This window comes from Syngnathus scovelli, chromosome 11 (assembly GCF_024217435.2).
Source record: "Syngnathus scovelli strain Florida chromosome 11, RoL_Ssco_1.2, whole genome shotgun sequence".
In the NCBI taxonomy this organism is placed as follows: Eukaryota; Metazoa; Chordata; class Actinopteri; order Syngnathiformes; family Syngnathidae; genus Syngnathus; species Syngnathus scovelli.
In genome coordinates this window covers 2,479,468-2,495,490 of record NC_090857.1, presented here as the reverse complement: position 1 = coordinate 2,495,490, position 16,023 = coordinate 2,479,468, and the positions used below count along the sequence as shown (strand labels likewise).

General features: G+C 46.8%; 3 protein-coding genes across 6 annotated transcripts; 2 read left to right on the top strand and 1 right to left on the bottom strand.

Annotated features, from left to right (window-relative positions):
- Positions 1-759: 759 nt before the first annotated feature.
- On the top strand, positions 760-5,517 carry atrip (ATR interacting protein). Of its 3 annotated transcripts, none has more exons than XM_049733172.2 (17): positions 760-1,070; positions 1,413-1,732; positions 1,847-1,929; positions 2,007-2,177; positions 2,397-2,500; positions 2,655-2,773; positions 2,853-2,924; positions 3,013-3,154; positions 3,243-3,374; positions 3,602-3,794; positions 3,868-3,930; positions 4,009-4,157; positions 4,273-4,409; positions 4,510-4,601; positions 4,683-4,757; positions 4,836-5,121; positions 5,310-5,517. In XM_049733172.2, exons 2-17 carry the CDS (start codon positions 1,414-1,416, stop codon positions 5,381-5,383), a joined length of 2,211 nt encoding a protein of 736 aa, XP_049589129.1. In that variant the 5' UTR covers positions 760-1,070; position 1,413; the 3' UTR covers positions 5,384-5,517. The 3 variants fall into 3 exon arrangements, with proteins under 3 accessions (XP_049589129.1, XP_049589127.1, XP_049589128.1); XM_049733170.2 differs by having other exon boundaries at positions 2,853-2,927; positions 3,016-3,154; XM_049733171.2 differs by having other exon boundaries at positions 760-1,100; positions 2,853-2,927; positions 3,016-3,154.
- A 664-nt stretch (positions 5,518-6,181) lies between these two features.
- LOC125977047 (snaclec agglucetin subunit alpha-1) lies at positions 6,182-8,665 on the top strand. Of its 2 annotated transcripts, none has more exons than XM_049733175.2 (8): positions 6,182-6,322; positions 6,422-6,484; positions 6,584-6,611; positions 7,045-7,133; positions 7,443-7,571; positions 7,657-7,753; positions 7,849-7,965; positions 8,092-8,665. In XM_049733175.2, exons 1-8 carry the CDS (start codon positions 6,320-6,322, stop codon positions 8,109-8,111), a joined length of 546 nt encoding a protein of 181 aa, XP_049589132.1. In that variant the 5' UTR covers positions 6,182-6,319; the 3' UTR covers positions 8,112-8,665. The 2 variants fall into 2 exon arrangements, with proteins under 2 accessions (XP_049589132.1, XP_068508483.1); XM_068652382.1 differs by having other exon boundaries at positions 6,265-6,322; positions 6,425-6,484.
- On the bottom strand, positions 8,661-12,997 carry LOC125977046 (tribbles homolog 3). Its single transcript, XM_049733173.2, has 4 exons — positions 12,608-12,997; positions 10,812-11,087; positions 10,416-10,708; positions 8,661-10,286 (listed from the first exon to the last, which is right to left on the bottom strand). The coding sequence occupies exons 2-4, from the start codon at positions 11,085-11,087 to the stop codon at positions 9,788-9,790; spliced, it is 1,068 nt and encodes a 355-aa protein (XP_049589130.1). The 5' UTR covers positions 12,608-12,997; the 3' UTR covers positions 8,661-9,787.
- Between the last annotated feature and the right edge of the window lie 3,026 nt (positions 12,998-16,023).

The window sequence follows — 16,023 nt, the reverse complement described above, 5'->3', positions numbered from 1 at the left end:
AGATGTGTATGTGTGTGATGGCAGTAATGGATCACGGTGTCTTTCGCTGAGCTCTGCCACTTCTGAGCTAGAGAACGGAGGCGGGGAGAGAGAGAGAGAGAGATTGTGTGTATGCATGTATCACCCTCTCTCACATGCACGCACACACAGTGTTTCAGACCTGACTATGTCTATAAATGGAACACACAATTGCTGTTGCTGAGTGAGATGCACGGACACTCTCCTGTTTATGAGGAGCAGGACAGCATCCAGCAGATCACTTGGGGGCAAACACAGTAAATACTCTTCAAGATAAATAACTATAAAATTCCCCACACATATATTTAACAGCAACACTGATCCAAAGCAGTAGTCTCACACTCGGGGGTGGTTTCTCTTCTCACAGCATTTAATAAACAGTTAAAAAAATTCACCAGTGACTGTAGCTTTCCTTTTCCACATTAAAATAATCGTACAATTATTTAACAATGATAATAATAATAATAATAACAATAATAATAATAATAATAATAATAATAATAATAATAATAATAATAATAATAATAATAATATAAAATATTCGGGTTAAAATTGGAGAGCACACATGGTATAACATAATCAATAAATATTATAAAATACGTGTTTTGAGGCTCCCTTTTGTTGTTTTTTTTTAGACTTTTTTTCCCCTCAATCGGTACTGTTTGTCTCATCCAGGTACTCGTAGCAGAGTGTTTGGGCTCTTTTCTGATTGGTCGAAAAAAAATCCGAGTCGTATTTTAATTGGTCAGATTAGCATCCTGCTCTGGAGGGAGAAGAATGAAAGCTAGTTACTTCCTTTTGGTCGTCACTCTCTTTGTGTGATTAGAACTTCTCAATAACGTCTTTAAAAAGTACATTAACTCGACGGACATTGTTTTAGTGAAGAGTGATGCGGATAGTCGGTGTACCAGTGGTTAGATATCGTTCAAATATCTTGTTGACGGGTATTGTGCTCCGTTAGCCGAGCAGCAGGCTAACCTGCCATTCAGAAGAAGTTTGGGTGATAATTTGGTGGATGTGCTGATCAAAAGTTGACAGCATCGGACTCAAAGGTGACAAACATAACAAAACATCACTAATATGTGAGTGTAGTGATTTGATACACATTTTAAGCATACTCTTGGTTCAAACTGAGGCAACAGAGGCACCATTGCAATAATTAGCACGCGGCCTCCACTTGCCCAAACAAAAACCTTTTGTGTATTATGTAAAGTATTTACGTGCATTTTATTGTTCTTTAATGTCTGCTTGTTTGAATCTTACAATATGCTAACATACACAAGCGAAACGTTTATTCCATACACCGCAACAAAAACATACACACGTGTGTAACATTGATTGTGGTGCTTTGGGCGACGTTCTTGAATGATCGCATGTGACTCTTTCACACGCAGAATGGCCTGGCCTCCCAGCAAACGACTGCGAGGCCCGAACCACGATGTCCCAAGGGCCGATCCTGTCGAAATCGACCCCTTCGGGGATGAAGAAGACTTCACTCAAGATGACCTGGACGAGATCGACATCATTGCCTCGCAGGCCATTGGCTTGGCGGCCGGGTCGGCTTTTGGCTCCAAAGAGGTGATCAAACCTGAATGGGACAAAGCGCACTGTTCAGGATTCCATCCCTCTACCAGGCCGCCGCTGGACAGAGAAAACGCGGGCGGTCAAGGTAGCAAGGGAGGACGTTTGGGGTCCCTTAACAGAGAGCCAACTGGTGGGTTTGTGCCAGTAATTTTTCTCCAAAACTGTGCACACACCTTTTGAGACATTCTTGCCTTGGCTGGAAAACACTGATCTGATCCTCGTGGCTTTGTTTGCGTGTGTTCAGGCAACAAGGCTGGGCAGACTGGTGCCGAACGAGATGACTCCTACACCCTGCTGGAGGCTCAGCATGCGGATCTCCGGAGGAAGGTGAGCGGGCGCGTCTCAAAACGTCCAGTGTGGAGGATGAGCGCAGCAGCGTGACCTCTGCGGTGTCTTTGTGTCAGCTGAAGGAGGTGGAGGAGGAGATTGTGTCGAAAAACGGCGAGATCCGCCTGCTCCGGGACTCCCTAAAAGGAGCCCAGCAGGAGAAGGAGACCCAGAGGCAGGCTCTGGCCCTGCTGGAGAAGCAGAAGCAGAGAGAGCAGAGCGACAAGGAAAAGGAGCTCCACAAGAAGGCAAGTAGAGTCAAGATTATTGAGGATCACAGATTTGTCCTCTGCTAGTCACTGAAAAACTCACCAGTCACTGTTTTGTGGTGCCGAGGCACCATGTTGAAAAGAGTTGAGAACCTTCGGCGAGGTAAAAGTACTGGTGGTGCTTCGCCAAGATCTTGCTGTCACGTATGTGTGTTGTGTTATGTTGTGTTGTGTGACCCTGCGACGTTTTGAGCACAGGTTCAGTCGCTGCAGTCGGAGCTGCAGTTCAAAGAAGCTGAGATCAACCAGATAAAAACCAAATTGCTGAGCGCCGACAAGGGCAAGTCGCCGTCGCTAAACAGGTCAGTCGTTCCGCTTCGTCCAGGCTCCACCGTGAGGTGTGAAAGGCGAGCTCAGGCCTGAAGAAAAAAAGAGCGGAAATCATGTCGCACGCCTTAATCTGACGCATCAAAAATGGCCACTCTAAGCATGTGTGTGTGTCTGTGTGTTGCTTAGCCCCAAAGTGCCCAACGGTCTTTCCCAGCTATGCGGCAGTGGCAACTCCTCCTTGCCGACGGGAAGCGGCTTTATCTCCAAGGAGCGCCTCAAAACTCCCGGCAAGACACGCAGAAACGGTGAGTGGCCGTAGCTGTCGTCCAGTGTGACGTTGCGCCGTGTCCCAACGGATGTTTCCGTGCCAATCTTGCACTGCAGAAGGACTTGACAAGCGGGAAGTAGCCGAGGCCGATCCGTTCCTGTCCGAGCGGCCGCCGCACCGGCAGCACCCGGGTCCGTGCCGCACGTGGACCTTTGCCGCTCGCTCAGACTCTCTTCATTGCTTCAACTTGCCTTCCGTTTGCGTTGCCTCGGCACGTAGGTGGCGTCCTGTTGGGCTTGTTGCTGCAGCAGCCGCTGTCTCCCGGCAGTCTTTGCCTCTCGCACCTGCTGTCCGTCTGCCCGAGTGATGTCGGCGTGGCGGCAGGGCCCAACTCAGCCACTCTTATGAGGGACATGAGGTATGTGTCGAGACATATTGTGTGATGTACGCGGGGCCCGTGTCAACCGTACTTCGGCTTTCAGCTACTTTTCCGTGTTTGCGTGCAGGTCAACCGGTGCGGGCGGGACTAAAGGCGGAGCCCTGCGAGCGACCCTCAGTCCAGTCCAGAGTTTGGCCATAACGGGACTCAACATGCTGAGTCAAAGCCAACCTGTTGCAGCAGAGGAGCAAGAAAATGGGTGCGCCGTGTACACAAGCACGCTCCGTATCGCCCTCTAGTGGCCAATTGCTGTGCACGCCACACAGTACACAATCTCGCGGCGGTACCTTCACAGAAATAATCAATTAAATTTAACTTCACTACAGTCCATCGATTTGTTCATTCTGCTGTCTCACCCCATGACTCATGCGTGTACCGTGTACGTTCCTTCGAAATGTTGAAAATAAGCTGTGTGTGCGCTCTCAGATGTCCCGGGGCTGTGCTTCTCCTCCCGCTGCTGGACACGCACTTGTCCCGCCTCTGCCAGGTGCTGGATGCACGGGAGGAGGCCTCCGGGTCGTCGACGGAGCGATGGGACGAGGCAGACATCGCTAGTGTGGAAGACGCAGGGATGGCGGCGCTGAGGATCCTCTACCTGCTGATAAACCACAGCCGGGAGGTGTGCTGACACGCCGCTCGTGCGTGCGTGTGCGTGAACTGAGAAGCCCTTGGGTGTGCTTGATGTTCCACAGGTGGTCCAGGCGCTTCTCCGCACACAGAGCGAAGCCCACACGGAAAGCAAGCTCCAGACTAAAGTATTGGGACACAGAAAGCGCAAAGTCCGCGGGGGTGTTTTGCCACCTTTGATGATCATGGCCATCAATGAATCACAGACCGATGCGACCGAGGCACTACTCTCCCACCACGCCTTGCTGCGCTCCGTGTTGCGCGTCCTCGATGGAAAGTTGGAGGAGATGGTGGTTAACGCCGTGAAGGTCGCCGGTATCCTGATTGAGAGGACGCCGTCTACGCATGCTGACAGGTAGCTCTTTTGTACTTTGGGAAATATGGATGTCTGTCACTATGTAGGAAATCATTCTAATTCCAAATAGAAGTGGCGAGGGGAATAATTCACACGATATCTGGCTGTCTGCCAGGTTGGCGTGCGTGCTGCAGGCGCTGCGTGCGTGCGTGTTGGCCCACCGCAAGCCGCGTGTGCTCGCCGAGTGCACCGCCGCCCTGGTGCGCGCGTGCGACCACCACGCGCTGACTCAGCAACTCTGTTCCCATCATGGTGAGCTTTCATTCTCATCAAAAGCTTTTTCTTTGGCTCCATTCTGTTCGATCCGCCATGTGACGCTGCGTCAATCTCCGTGTCTTGCGTGTCTGGGCAGAACCCTGCGTCCTCCTGAAGCTGCTGCAGCACGTGCGAAAAAGACCCGTCAGGAAGGCGCCACACGCCGAACTCACCCGGATGGCCTTGCAGGTGCTCGGCCGCTCCCGGCGGGAGGGACACTTTGCGGTCCTGTTGGAGACGACTCAAACGCTCTTCTTTCTTCTCTTCGAGGTGGTCCGATTGTTGAACCGCCTCAGTCAGACGGCGGAGAACTGGCAGAGCAGCAGCTGCCAGTGCTACATCGAGGTAACACACACATGGAGATGATGATGTACCCAGATTGGCCAAAACATTTGCCTCAGCGTCCTCGCGTGTGCGCGTCAGGTGGTTCAGACGTCGGTGCTCATTCTCCACCGTCAGTGGTTGGACCTCTACGACTCGACAGAACTGCCGGACACGTCGACCGACACGGGCTCCTCGCCGTCGCCGCCCTGGTGGCGCAACCCGCCGGCGTCACTGCTGCGCGAATGCCTGCTCCTCCTTCACTGGCTGCTCCACCATCACGGCGGGTTCTCGGCCAGCTGCCGCCCGTTGCTGCACATGTACGACCAGGCCGTCCCGGCCCTGCGCGACGTCCTCAAGAGGATCCCCGAGCTCAGCGAGAGCGAAGGTGAGCTCAAAACGAGGAGATGCATGCTTTTCCTCTCTTCCATTGGCTGATTAAGAAGCCAAAAATTGCTATGCATGTATGTCACAAGTAAATAGAATTTATTGACATTTAAAAAAAAAAAAAAAAACGCATCACATTTTTGGATGTTTTGATGACTCAAGTGAAACTTATTCCTTTTTGTTTGCCAGAGCTGGCCTTTGAGGAAATCTCCCGTCCGGAATGCGACGATACCGATGACATGGACACTGAGTCCGGCTCCTGATTGGGTCGCCTTGATGATGGACACTTTCTGTGCAATAATGTTGTTGTTCTTGTTTTAAAACAAGACGGATGCTTTCAAATCACGGGAACCGGTTCTCCTCACAAATAAATTTTCCCTTCCCGTGCTTACAGTAAGAGTAGTGGCAGTAATTGTCAATTATCCCCTATATAGCCTCCTCTGGTGTTATGCCGTTTGAGCTTTGCACTTGCTGATTGCTGGCTTTTGCTAATTCAGCGGAAGATGGAACACATCCCGATACTGTCAGAATGTTGTTCCGAGGATTGGGCGTAAAAAATTTGAATCTGAAAAATGATGCTTCTTTGTTTTGAGTGATTCTGGATTTCCGTTCTTTCCTGGGTGTGCGGCTCACAGCGCAAACGGAAATTATAATTGAGGTTTTGTAATGTCCCACGACAGTGAGTTTGCGTATTGGGTTGCATATGTACGGAATGTAGACCTTTAACGGAGTCTACCGTGAGTAACTTTACGGGAATGCATTCCTCGTTAATTGAGGGGATTTTTTTGTTTTGTTTCAATGCGTGTCATTGTGATCCTTCTGCTTCAGTAACATGCTCTGAGGCTCTCATATGGAGTCAGATTCATGAATCGGAACCAAACATTGCCGTTCAAAAAAATAACAAAATACTCGTGCATCGATCATCTACTAGAAGAAAATCTTGATGCAGAAAAAAGGACCGTTTTTTTTGTCCAGATGCTTGAATCTAATTTAGAGGTTAAGTGTGCATGTGCCAGAAGTAATTTTATATTTTATTTGTCATCCAAAACCTCAAGATTATGGCTTTGGCCAGCAGATGTTTTTTTTTTGTTTGTTTTATAATTTCCAGGCAGAACTCGTCAAGTGAGTCATGTGACATGTCAGCCAATATTTAAGAAGATGGCTCCTCCCTATCCTCCACATTGAACATCTCTACTGCAATGGTAACTGTTTGATTTTTTTACTCTCTTGTTTTCCCTCGCAAGATCATGTTTTATTCTAAAGGCGAACAATAACAATTATGTATTTGTGTCACTCCGCAGATGATGTCTGCTCTTGGCTCGCTGCTCTTCATTTGTGGAATCATCCAACTGTTCCTTAGGCCTGTGAGTCAAACTCGACTGTTCACGATAGATGATGAAGAATCGTTCAAAATTTACATTTTTGATATTTCAAATGTAACACCATATTCTTTCTCATTACAGTCTGCTGCAAACATTATACACACGCAAAGTACGTAACCTACCTGTGACTTAACTCATACTTGCTTCTGTGGTAATTATCTTGTCAGGTTTCTCTTATAAAGAGTCAAATTTCACCCTCAAGCAATGGTCCAACCATCAAATGTTGCAGTGTACAAGATTTCAATTTTATAATCTTACCATCTCCTGGTTCTTGTATCTTGGATGCTCGCTAAGGAGCCTCCTTGTGGCACACCTTGGTAGACTAGAAGGTGAGAAACTCACCAAGGTATGAAAGGAATCAAGAAAGAGCTGTTCATAAAGACATTAAAGACCGTGAGGGGTGATCATCAACATATTTCATTGACACCTAACTGCTTTGGCGGCATCTGAGGACTCCTCAGACTTGTTGACTGACGTGTTGATTACTTTATGTCGTAAGAAAGATTGGATTGAATCCAACTGGTTGACTTGTTTTGTTGCAGGTGACAGCAGATGCCCTCCAGGCTGGGTTCAGCTGAACAATCATTGTTTCTTCCTCAAAGGGGACCAGCTACCGTTTGATGAAGCAGAGGTTGGCAAGAGTTCCAGACGTAGTACACTGTCACTCTTTATCACACTAATGGCTCCACTCGCAAATTTTTCGAGTCCTCAGTTGGATGAGGTTTTTTTTTTTTTGCTCCGACTTTTGGCCGCAAACTTAATTTGGCAATGAACTCCACTCAAGTCACCACCTAATAATCCATCCATCCATTTTGTTGAAGTTGATTCGAGAGACAAGTGTGTTAAATTCCAAACCTGATCACAGCATAAATGAAACTTCTATCAGCAGGGAGCACGCTACTGTGCACAGATGTTGAGGCTATGTTCTTTGTCCAAACAGCAGTCCTGCAAGGAACTGGGCGGCAATCTGGCCTCCATCCACAATCGTTTCGAGCAGGCCGTGGTCAATGAGTTCACGACGTTGACTTTAGATGCAACCAATGTCTGGATTGGACTCTCTGTAAACTCTGTGAGATCAAAACAACAACATCCTTCCCTCTCTTTTCAAAAGAGATCAACTTTGATTTGATTTGTTTCAAATATTGTTCTTCCAGACCGGTTTGATGTGGACTGATGGCTCAGAAACCAGTTTTGCCAGCTTTGAATTTTCTGGCATAAGTACTGTGGGCTGCTACTCGATTACTCCAGACAGTAAAAGGATTCTTTATTCACCTTGATAATAGAGAAAGTCATGTATGATTCTGTCCCTTTATATTCTGTGAACATGTTTGTGTGTTCTATTCCAGACTTTGTATGGACTGTTACCGGTTGTGACGTAGACCTGCCCTACGTTTGTGTCCGGGATGTGTTCCAGTGTGTGTCACTATGCCAGACCCAGATTTTCAACACAATGGAGAAAGAGGGTGCGATTTCTTGATTTTCGAATGGTTAATTGTTAGATAAATTGTATATATATGTTATCATGCGTTCCCTAATGAATACTTATTAATAAAGTTATTGCACAAAATGCTTGCTGTTTCGCCTTGCAGAAATCACCCTTCCACAATAAGTCCAACGATGGAGCCTGGAGCTTCCTGACCTTCTACACCTCTGGGAATCCAAGAAAGTTGTTGAGGTCTGCACATGTCATTTTGTCTTTGCCCTCTTTTCACATGACTACTTTGTTTCACATAGCATTTTGTCCTTGCACACTTTTCGTTTCTCATGGGATCCTGTCTGCGACTCAACATTCTGTCTCACTGGTTTTCTCTGCTGATCCTTTTGTTGATTCTGAACCTAACATTAATTAAGGGTTAAAAAGCGTTAATTGCTTGTATACGAACCCTAAAGTCGGAGTCATTCTCCCTAAATGGCGTTAGAAATGGATGTTAAGTTTTGCAGGAATTCTTCATCTCATTTGTGTTTTGAGCCAAGAACGTTAATTTCATCTTATAAATTAACTTGAGAACTCTTGAAAACTGCATCGTGTTTTATCTTCAAGTTCTTTAGTGAAGACTTTGGCCTCAAGATTATCAATCAATAGTCAATCCGTTGAAATATATGTGCCAAAATTATTTGAAGAAGACAACTCAACTCACAAATACACAAATATATACACTTGTATATTTATGTCACGTCTTTTTATTACGGGTCTCAGTTTTTTGGTGGATTATCTGTGAAACTGCAAAATATGGGACATATGAAATGTGGGGGGGATTACAACTGGATATGATGTGGAGCGAACAGTTGTTTAGCGGGGATGAGAAAGGACTATCTTGGAGAAATGAAGCAAAATGACAAGAACTGAGGTAGACAAGGGAGCATGTGGCGTAGTTCCACGGAAAGTAAACATGTCAGTCTTGTGGGGCAGGCTGGCAAAACACTGACAGGTTGTCATTTTCAAACAGGCCTTTGAATGTCGCACAAATTGTGGACACTTAACAGGAGAAAAATCTGTAATTTACACCCTTCCCCCCAAAGGTTAATAATTATTTGCATTTACCACAACCTGGTACAAAAGCACTAGTCTAAATAAAATAAACTTTCCCCCATCAATTCGTTCCAAGGTACAATGATGCCACAAGCTGGTGCTAAAGCACATTTCTAGCCAACTGAGATTTGGCGCCACCTTGTGAAATTTTGGCGCATTGCACCGACAGTGGCTGTGTTCAGAATCTGTTATCACTTCTAGGCATTATTCCCGTGACCACCCTAATTACTAAAAAGTGGATAAACTACTTTCTGTACATTGTAAAAACACTACAAAATTGATTGTGCACATTATACATAATCAGTGGAGTAAATTGAAACGTTTCAATTTTAGACAAAAATTCTGCTTTCCCACCATTTTGGCTTGCCCGCCATCTTTTGGCATCAGTGAATAATGATGTGCGTTGTGGAGTTCCATTTAAACACTCTGCCACCGTCTTGTTGTCAAGGCACAATGTTGAAGTGAGTACAGCGGAAATCTTGTGGCACCTTTGTAACTATATTGAAATAAGTGGAGGCGATTCATTGACTTAAAAATGTGCCGCCATTTTGTGGCGAATCAATTTTGTTTGGGGGGGGGCGTGGGTTTTTGTTCAGGCTGTGAAATTAAGTGCTTAGCCGTTGCTACTTTGAGACAACAAATGAGTATTTTGTGTACAGCATTTTGGTGATTCAAAACGAGCCGATGTTGCAGAAGGCACTCGAGGCTCAAGTAATCCAGGAAGCTGGAGTAGTGTCAAGTCGGAGATAGTTTTGTTAGTGCTTTTGTGTGCACGTTGGCACCACCTGGTCGCCGCCTTCGTCGTCCTTGTGCCTCAACTCCGGCCCTCGGCCCGAGTTGCGCTGCGTGATGGCGTGGTGCGCCACTGGCGGCACGTGGCGACTGCTCAACCACGGGTGCATCAGCAGCTCGGACGCCCGCAAACGTTCGGCGGGATTCTTGCGCAGCATGCATGCAATCAAGCACTTGGCCGGCGGCGAAAGCCAGGCGGGGAGGCTGAAGGCCCCGCGCCGGATCTTGGCAAAGAGGGCGGCGGGCCGGGTGTCCTGGAAGGGGTAGCGTCCCATCAGCATGGTGTAGAGGGACACGCCCAGGCTCCACACGTCGGCAGCGCGGCCCGAGTACGCCGCCTTGCCGCTGGCCAGTAGCTCGGGGCCCACGTAGGCGGGGCAGCCGTGGCGGTCCAACAGGGAGTCGGATTCGCCGCTCTGGAGGACGACACAGTCATTGAGGCCGAGGAGGGCCACGCGGGTCCTGCGAGGAACAACAACCGTTGAGTTTGAAACACAATGAGGGCAGGACGAGGGCTGAAAATCCGATGTCTGAGTTCCTAACTCTTCGACAGCCCAAAATAAAAGACCTCAGCGGCCACTGTGGGCTCACCTGAATCTGTCGGTGAAGACGAAGCGGCGCAGCTTGACGTCCCGCAGCACCACACCGTTGCGGTGGCAGTGCGCCACAGCCTCCAGCATCTGCGCAAACAGGAGCCCCGCTTCGTCCTCACTGAGGCGCTTGCTGCTGCGCACGTGTGCGTGCATGTCGCCGTGATGGGCAGGCAGGAACAGATAGGCGCCGTCCTGCCCAATCACCGTGTCCAGGACGCCGCAGATGTTGCTGTGGCGACTCAGCCGGGCGTAAGCCGCTAACTTCTCCTGGTGGTTGGCCAGGGGCAAGACCTGTAACCATGGAAACCGGCCGGGTTAAGTGAGGGAATGGGGGGTCGTCCACCTATCTATGTGGTCACCACTGTGGCAAGTAAGGAAGGCACGCAAAAGTTACCTGACAGGTATACTGCTGCTGTGTGGTAGAATGCACCGCTCTGTACGTGTCCTCGCCTTCGCAGCGCTCAAACAGGAAGTAAGGCCCAACCCTGACTTTGGATTGGCTCTGACTGGACTTAGGGGCGGGACTTTTAGCCGGACTAAGGGGAAACACTGGGCTTGTGTCGGGAGGAGGCGGCAGCGAAGGAAGTTCCCGACAGACCCTTTTACATTTGGGTGACGCATCCTGGGGCTGGTCCAGTAATCTCTTCAAACGGCGCTCGGCCACGCTCATCTGTGAGTGGAGGAGGGAAACAAGTTGTGAAATCAAAATTCCCTTAAAAAGTCAACCCTCGCCACAAGATGGTGGCAAAGCGCTACTTTACTATGTTGAGGTGAGTTGAAACAAATTTAATTTAGACAGAACTAGTGTTTTGTCGCCATCGACTTACAATTACAGACTTTTTTGAACTGGGACATTAATAGCAAGGGTTCATTTTGTGATAAAATAAATAAATAATAATAAGCATAAGGTCTACAATCTTCTGAGAGGTTCCTGCTGTTTTGGTTAGCAAATACAGCGCTCAAAGTCTTCAATGGCCACCTACGAACATCTGAGCTGAACTTAATGCTTGAAAAGTTATGAGCATAGTTACGAAGGTCTACATTTTTTTGACTTAACGGCACCCTCTGTTGTTCCCCCGCCACCCGTAAATATTGGTACGGTAAAAAAGCAGGGAGGTTACCAACTCCAACTGCGCCCCTCACGTGCGAAGGCGTCTATAGGCTGCAATGATGCAACTTCCTGTAAGCTGTCAGACGCTTTCAGATCGTTGCATCAGGGCACAACGCTTTATAGTTTTAACCGTTTTAAATAGCGGCGACCGCACACACACACGCGCGACCACACACACACATTTAGCAAGCGATCAACAAGCGCACTCCTATTCCCCGAAAACTGCTTTGCTTTATTGTTTTCCTTTTTTTTTTTTTAAATTATTGTTGACTAACGTTGCTCTGGTGAAACTCGCTGAGTCACCATGGTAACAGCATCCTGTGACACACGCCCGGGGGATGTTGGTTTGTTGGCCTTGCAAGTTTCATTATGACACATAAACTAAAGTTTCATTATGAAGTTTCGTTATGACACATTAACTAAGTGCCATGTGACTGACACTTTACAAACACAATTATGTATCAGTGGAAAAGTTTATAGGGTTGATAAACATTTTCTATGTTTGACTAAGTTTTGGTGGTTGATTATGAACGCATATTTCTAGAGGTAAGAAGTTTGTAAAGTTGATTATGGGTGTATATAGAACATTTCCTGAGTTTTGATTGAGAGTTGCCTTGGCTTCATTTGTTTTGATTAGGGCAGAACAATTTTGAAAAATAATTGGATTATGATTTTATTCCCCCTCCTCAATATGAATGTTTTGGTTTAAGAGGTAAGGCTTCGGCTCAAGTAAATGAACCATGAATTAATATGTTAACTTACATAACAGGTTTGCAGGTTAAGCGTTCAGTTTCACTACTTTCGAAATGTAGAGTAAACACATAAAAAAGACACCGAGCCGCTGCGTTATGTATCTTTACAACGAGGTTACTTTACAGGAGCGCAACGTGGAGCAGTAATAAATTTAGCATTTTTTAATTCCGCATTTCTGCTATCTTTCGCTTTTGAAGGGTTATATTTTACCATTAGTGATCCACGAACTACATTTTAAAAAACCTTGTGTAAGTCCAGTTGGCAACTACAAATAGCTTTTTGAATTGAAGTTGAGCTCCTACTTTTGGTCATAGAAAAGAAATTACCTTGGACTGGAGGGTACCACTGGGTCCAGAAGACCCTGGCGAAGCTGGACAACAAGTCCCGTTAAGGACAAGTCGTCGAGGCCATAGCAGCAGTTGCGTCCCGGGTCAGGTTGGACGGACTTGGCCGGGGTGTGACGACTGCTTCTCGGTTGCGCAAAAGAGCGACAGACGCGCGATGAAAAGCAAGACAAAAACAAAACGTTTTATATCCGAAACAGGTGACCCCAACACAGCTGACTTTTAGATTAGCTTTTTTGGGGGGTGGGTTTGAATCAAGTAGTCCGGAGCGGGTTTAGTAGAACTTTCTCGTCGCATTGAGAAATTCGAGAAGCGGACGATCGCCGAGCGACTGCGCCTTTGTTTAGTTCCACTCCTCGCGGTGTGACGTCACTACACAGGGGCGGAGTTAACATGTTGCAATCCACAGTCGATCCGTCGTCAGACAGCAGACACGTCACTCACGCATCCAGCATAATGCGAAATTTACAAACAAAATTAATTACATCAGCGTCTTAATCGACCTTTGACACACTTCCTGTTTAAAAAGATCACTTATCAAGCCATAACAGTGATTTTAAAACGACAAGAATACGACATCTCCGGGTCATTTGCATGCAAACTATTACTAATTATTTTTAGAAATTCAAAGTAAAACAAAATACAATTTTAAAATCCTAGTGATCACCAATGCACAGAATTGGAAGATAAAATATGATTATTAGAACACTTTTTTTTCTGCAATGTGTGTCCTTTTTACTATTAAAACACTTCTAACACATCTCCACTTTAGTTATGTAAATTCAAACTAAAAATGGACACCGTTTTGCAACCCTAAATGTGACACCATCAAGGCGTGCTCGCTTGAGTTTGGTGAGGTGTGGAAGGGCGCACCCTTCCCAGGTCCAACACATTTTTTGTCCCCCCCCCAACCAAAAAATCTGCGGACATTTTCTCACAAAGGAAAGAGATAGTTGCAGGAGGACAGGATATGCACAAGTTTAGGCTTCCTTCCTGTCGACCTCACTACGCTCTGTGCGCGTGCGTGTGCGTGAGTGAGTGAGTGCGTGAAAACACACGTGATGTCCGCCATGGTTTGAAGCGGCCATTCCTGCAAAAGTAGTCTGGATTTTGCCAAATCATTTAATATTTCCTGTGCCATAATCAATATTTTGAGTATTGTTGCAATTGTTTATAATATTACTCTTCGTCGCAGTACTAAGTTCTGCTCGTCTTGTTTGGACACACACGCACACACAAACACACACACAGCAGGTTATCTTCATGTGGTTAGTGTGTTTTTATGCCTCATGATGAAATATTGAAGAAACACAGGCGCAGTGTATGCAGTGTGCGTGTGTGTGTGTGTGTGTGTGAGCCCGTTAAATTTGACTCTTATTCATAAGCGACGTGATGAAATCAGAGGCCAAGTGTCTGACTTAACCGCGGCCTGAGCGACACGCACACGAACGCACGAACGCACGCACAACCCTCACTCTCTGGATCGCTGTGCCACCTGCGCTGCTTTGATCCCCACCCGATGCCACTTCCTGTGATTTGAATGTACTTCCTGCCGTGCGCTCGCTCGTCTGCGTAGCTCCAGGGCATCCCGCCCTGGAGAAACCCCCCCCCCCCCATCCCCACTGGCAGCTCTGAGAGAGGCCTTGGACTGCACACGAGATAAAATAAACCTCTGAGCAAATTTCGTGCCTCCAAAAACGGTCAAACGGAGGCATCTCATTGGCTGTCCCATCAGGCTAAATAGAATCAATAATATCATAAATTTTATGTATTGTTCCAACCGCAATCAATCGTTTTTTTAGATTCAAAGCAGATTCAAACAAAAGTCCCAAGATATCATAATTAGTGTGAACTGTCATTTAATTGGATAAATGGTTTGTTAATTAGAACCAATCAGCTCTGTCACATCCAAGTATTGTGATGGAGCGGCACGTTCTGACCTAATTAGGCGATCATCAAATAATTTGTATATAATTCGCCGGCGTGCATTCAATCAGCGTCAATCGGAGTGCCGGCTGACCGAGCCTGCTTCAAGACCGCTTCCTTAATGAGTCTTTAGCGACAGCGGACGTAACGAAGGAAGGACTGATGCAACCTACCTGGGGAGACGTGTCAAGACCGACGCCGGCTTGCTCGCTCGCTGGCTGGAGTCTTTTCAATCAAGCCCGAAGTGGCGACATTGCAAGACTCCAGCAACGGAGCATCAGGCTGACATTATTGCACATGATTGCCTAACGCTGTTTGTTATTTGCGACGGGATCGAGGCCACGCGTGTCACTCCTGGCTTTTTTTTAAGCACTGAATCATCTTGACGCAAAAGCTGGACTGTGAAGTTTGGCTTAGCAACATCCACTTTGTGTCTTTTATGAGTAGAGAAAGTCTCCCAGAAAACATACAGGAAGTCTCATCATCATTTCCTCTCCTGTTGTTGGATCTGCTCTCATGGGAATCCTAAAAAAAAATGGCCGCCTATACCAAAGATTCTGCTCATGACAGCTGTGTTGATCGACATTGCTCGAGGGTCAAAGGTTCCACGCGTGCGCACGCACGCACACGCTATGTCACCGAGGATGGAGGTGACATTCCAACAGTTGCTGCCGGTTTCATCACAGAGACAATCCGAGACAGCCCACTGTGTATGTGTCTGTGAATGTGTGTGTGTGTGTGTTAATACCCACAAACAGAGGTCATCATGGATGACGCAAAAGTGATATAAGACGAGACTCCCGGTGCGTCTGCGTGCATGTTGCAGTTGAACACAAAAATGTTCATCAACACAGAAATATAAAATACGAATACGTGCATTTAATCCATGCATCATTTGTGTGTCTGTGTGCCTGTGTGCGTGTGTGTTTCCATTCTTTGATTGCTCTGCTGCCCATCAAATGCAACTTTTGGCAATAGCCTTCACTCACACATTCACACACACACACACACACGCACTCACACACACTCTTCATCTCCCACTGAAACAAACAAAACAAAATAAAACACACACACTGGCTCCCTCCATCACCATCAGGCTGCTTTCTGTCGTAACGATGTGCAATCAACACGCAACGCTGACCAACACACACATGCACCCTCACACACACACACACACATGGGGCTGGTTGAAGGATGAAGTCAGCCTGTGATTGCAGAAGAGTTACAGTATTGACTCATTCCATTCACGTGTGTGTGTGTGTGTGTGTGTTGTGAGCGGGTGTCGGCAAGGCTTCAATAAGTAACACTGTGTCATAATAGCTCGTTAGTTAGCCGCCATAATATTTTTGGATGTAGTTTGTCATATGCTAAAATAACACTAGCATTGTGACATTTAATTTTCCCCAACCAGGTTATTAAGTGGGTAGGTTTGTTCGTTTAATAATTGCCTTGACGACGTTCCTTTTGCTTCA

Coding starts and splice junctions, on each gene's coding strand:
- atrip (XM_049733172.2), top strand. CDS start 1,414: ATGGCCTGGCCTCCCAGCAAACGACTGCGAGGCCCGAACCACGATGTC. Junction 1,930..2,006: donor ATGCGGATCTCCGGAGGAAG/GTGAGCGGGCGC, acceptor TCTTTGTGTCAG/CTGAAGGAGGTGGAGGAGGA. Junction 4,758..4,835: donor GCTGCCAGTGCTACATCGAG/GTAACACACACA, acceptor TGTGCGCGTCAG/GTGGTTCAGACGTCGGTGCT.
- LOC125977047 (XM_049733175.2), top strand. Junction 6,612..7,044: donor AAACATTATACACACGCAAA/GTACGTAACCTA, acceptor GTTTTGTTGCAG/GTGACAGCAGATGCCCTCCA. Junction 7,572..7,656: donor TTGGACTCTCTGTAAACTCT/GTGAGATCAAAA, acceptor TTGTTCTTCCAG/ACCGGTTTGATGTGGACTGA.
- LOC125977046 (XM_049733173.2), bottom strand. CDS start 11,087: ATGAGCGTGGCCGAGCGCCGTTTGAAGAGATTACTGGACCAGCCCCAG. Junction 10,709..10,811: donor AGCAGCAGTATACCTGTCAG/GTAACTTTTGCG, acceptor CCATGGTTACAG/GTCTTGCCCCTGGCCAACCA. Junction 10,287..10,415: donor GTCTTCACCGACAGATTCAG/GTGAGCCCACAG, acceptor TGTTCCTCGCAG/GACCCGCGTGGCCCTCCTCG.